The sequence below is a fragment of the Antrostomus carolinensis genome, unplaced genomic scaffold (assembly GCF_000700745.2).
Source record: "Antrostomus carolinensis isolate BGI_N321 unplaced genomic scaffold, ASM70074v2 scaffold13979, whole genome shotgun sequence".
Classification (NCBI taxonomy): Eukaryota; Metazoa; Chordata; class Aves; order Caprimulgiformes; family Caprimulgidae; genus Antrostomus; species Antrostomus carolinensis.
Genome location: NW_010336538.1, coordinates 94,679 through 96,716, shown reverse-complemented (window position 1 = coordinate 96,716; position 2,038 = coordinate 94,679). Strand labels below are relative to the sequence as shown.

The following is a 2,038-nucleotide window of genomic DNA, read 5'->3' as shown; positions in this document are numbered from 1 at the left end:
CAATAAATACAGACTTCACTTCTGTGTGCAGTCTGGCCTTTCCTAGCATTTTCAGTCTTCCGGGGGTTAGTTAACTGTTTTATTTTTTTATAAATAAGATTAATATATAAAATCTAATAAGTGCAATAAACACAGAAAAAATATAAAAAGTTGTAAGCCTGTGGCTCTCTCCCAGCATTTCACCCATTTTCTGTATCACCAGATAAAGGTGCAGGAAACACAGAGGGACGCTTCCGAGCAGGCTTGTGAATCGGAGGAATGATTATTTTTGTGAGCTACGAGAGCAGCCATCACACTTGACATATGCTGAGAGCTTTTGTTCGTATACAGAGACAATGAAGGACACACAGGTTCGCTACTCTTTCATACGGGAAGATTGCACAGAAAGAGAAAACTGCTGACTTCCAGGGCACAGTGCATTTCCTGGACTGACATTCATGTGGTGTCTCCAAACTGCTTTGTTATGAGACTAAACATCAGAATTAAACGCTTAAACTGATCGGTTGATACTGGGGACAAAACTGTAGAACCACAGCCAGACTTTACTACAAGCATTGGACTGCAGTTACGAGGACAGTTTGAATGGTATTTCCCACCCACCCCCCCCCTAAATACACACTTCAAACAAGAAAGCAGTCCAACAGTTTTCTAAGACACAAGAACAGGACGTGAGTTTAGTCCTTCAGAACAAGCTGTCTGTCTCCATCAGGGTCGTAACAGTCATCTTGCACCAGAAATCAGCCCAGACTTCTATTTTTTTCCTTACCTTATTCCTGTTAGTATCCAAGGACCTCTCATTTCCCTGGTGGCTCCTGACTACGTTTTCTTTCAAACATTCCACTTTTCTTATTTCTTTGTGTTGCTGTGGCAGTCTAAATGTCTTTTTCTTCTTGTAGTTGCAATTTTCTCACTATTTCCCTGAACATCTGCAAGACAGCCCATCTGGGTTGACACAGTGTGAGATGAGGCAGACAGGCATTGCCAACAAAGGGCTCCTACTGCAGCGAGCGGGCTGTTGAAATCAGATGTTTTCTAAGATGTCTATGGGGACAAAGCCTTTCTTCTTCCCGCTGTATACTTTGATAAAGCCATCATGTTCCTTTTCAGAAGTCACACAGATCTGAATGCAAAGAAAGTATGAAAATAATAAACTCTTTGCCATGATCAAGCAACAAATTATTTCAGGCTATTTATCAGGTGGGTTAGACATCTTGCTAGTTACTTCTATAAGTAGGGCGATCCCTTTTAGACTCTCACCACTTTGATAAGAAACTCAAACTCATATTTAGAGAGTTACCTTTACCCCTGCCTCCCTAAAGTGCCACATATACAGGAGACACATTAAAATTATTAAGAACTTTGTGGTGGATCAAAGATTTTGAAACTTGAATTATGACTTCATCTTACTGTAATGATTGTGATTTAGTTGTCTGTGTATGAGAGGATTGAGTATTTCAGATCCTGAGCTAGCTGGCTCCCTCAACAGTGGGTGGTAATCATGATGCCAAGGTGGGTCACTTGTAGCAGCTGATCTGAATGCAAGCATACTCTCTTCTGCATGTTTAAGGAGCCCAAGTGCTTCTCAGCTGGGCAGTGGGTTAAGTTGTTTGCTCAGCTATTGCACTTATAGGTGGATACCAAAGTATTTGATCTGAATCCAGCTCTGGGAGTGTGTTTGCGTAACACCTATTCCAAATGGAGGCAATTATGGTGAAACCATATGGTCTTTCCAATAGTACAAAAATATTACATCATGGTAAAGGTTTGCACTTCCTGAAGGCCGTTGTGATACCTTTCAGGTATTTCCATTTTAAGGTCCATCCTGAAACACTTTTGGTAATGGCTGGGTTTCACCTCCAGTACTGTGTGCAGTTTGGGGCACCACAGTATAAAAAGGATATAAAACTACTGGAGGATGTCCAGAGGAGGACCACAAGGTTGGTGAAGGGTTTAGAGTGGAAGCCATATGCGGAGTTGGTTTGTTCAGCCTGGAGAAGAGGAGACTGAGAGGAGATCTCATTGTGGTCTAGAACTTCCT

At 41.8% G+C, this 2,038-nt stretch overlaps 1 protein-coding gene across 2 annotated transcripts in view; it reads right to left on the bottom strand.

Annotated features, from left to right (window-relative positions):
- Nucleotides 1-1,021: 1,021 nt before the first annotated feature.
- Nucleotides 1,022-2,038, bottom strand: part of STAC (SH3 and cysteine rich domain) — a 72,907-nt gene continuing 71,890 nt past the window's right edge. For both annotated transcript variants that reach the window (XM_010174896.1, XM_010174897.1), the window contains one exon: nucleotides 1,022-1,120. In XM_010174896.1, coding sequence (XP_010173198.1) covers nucleotides 1,022-1,120 — 99 coding nt within the window. The remainder of the gene's footprint in view (nucleotides 1,121-2,038) is intronic.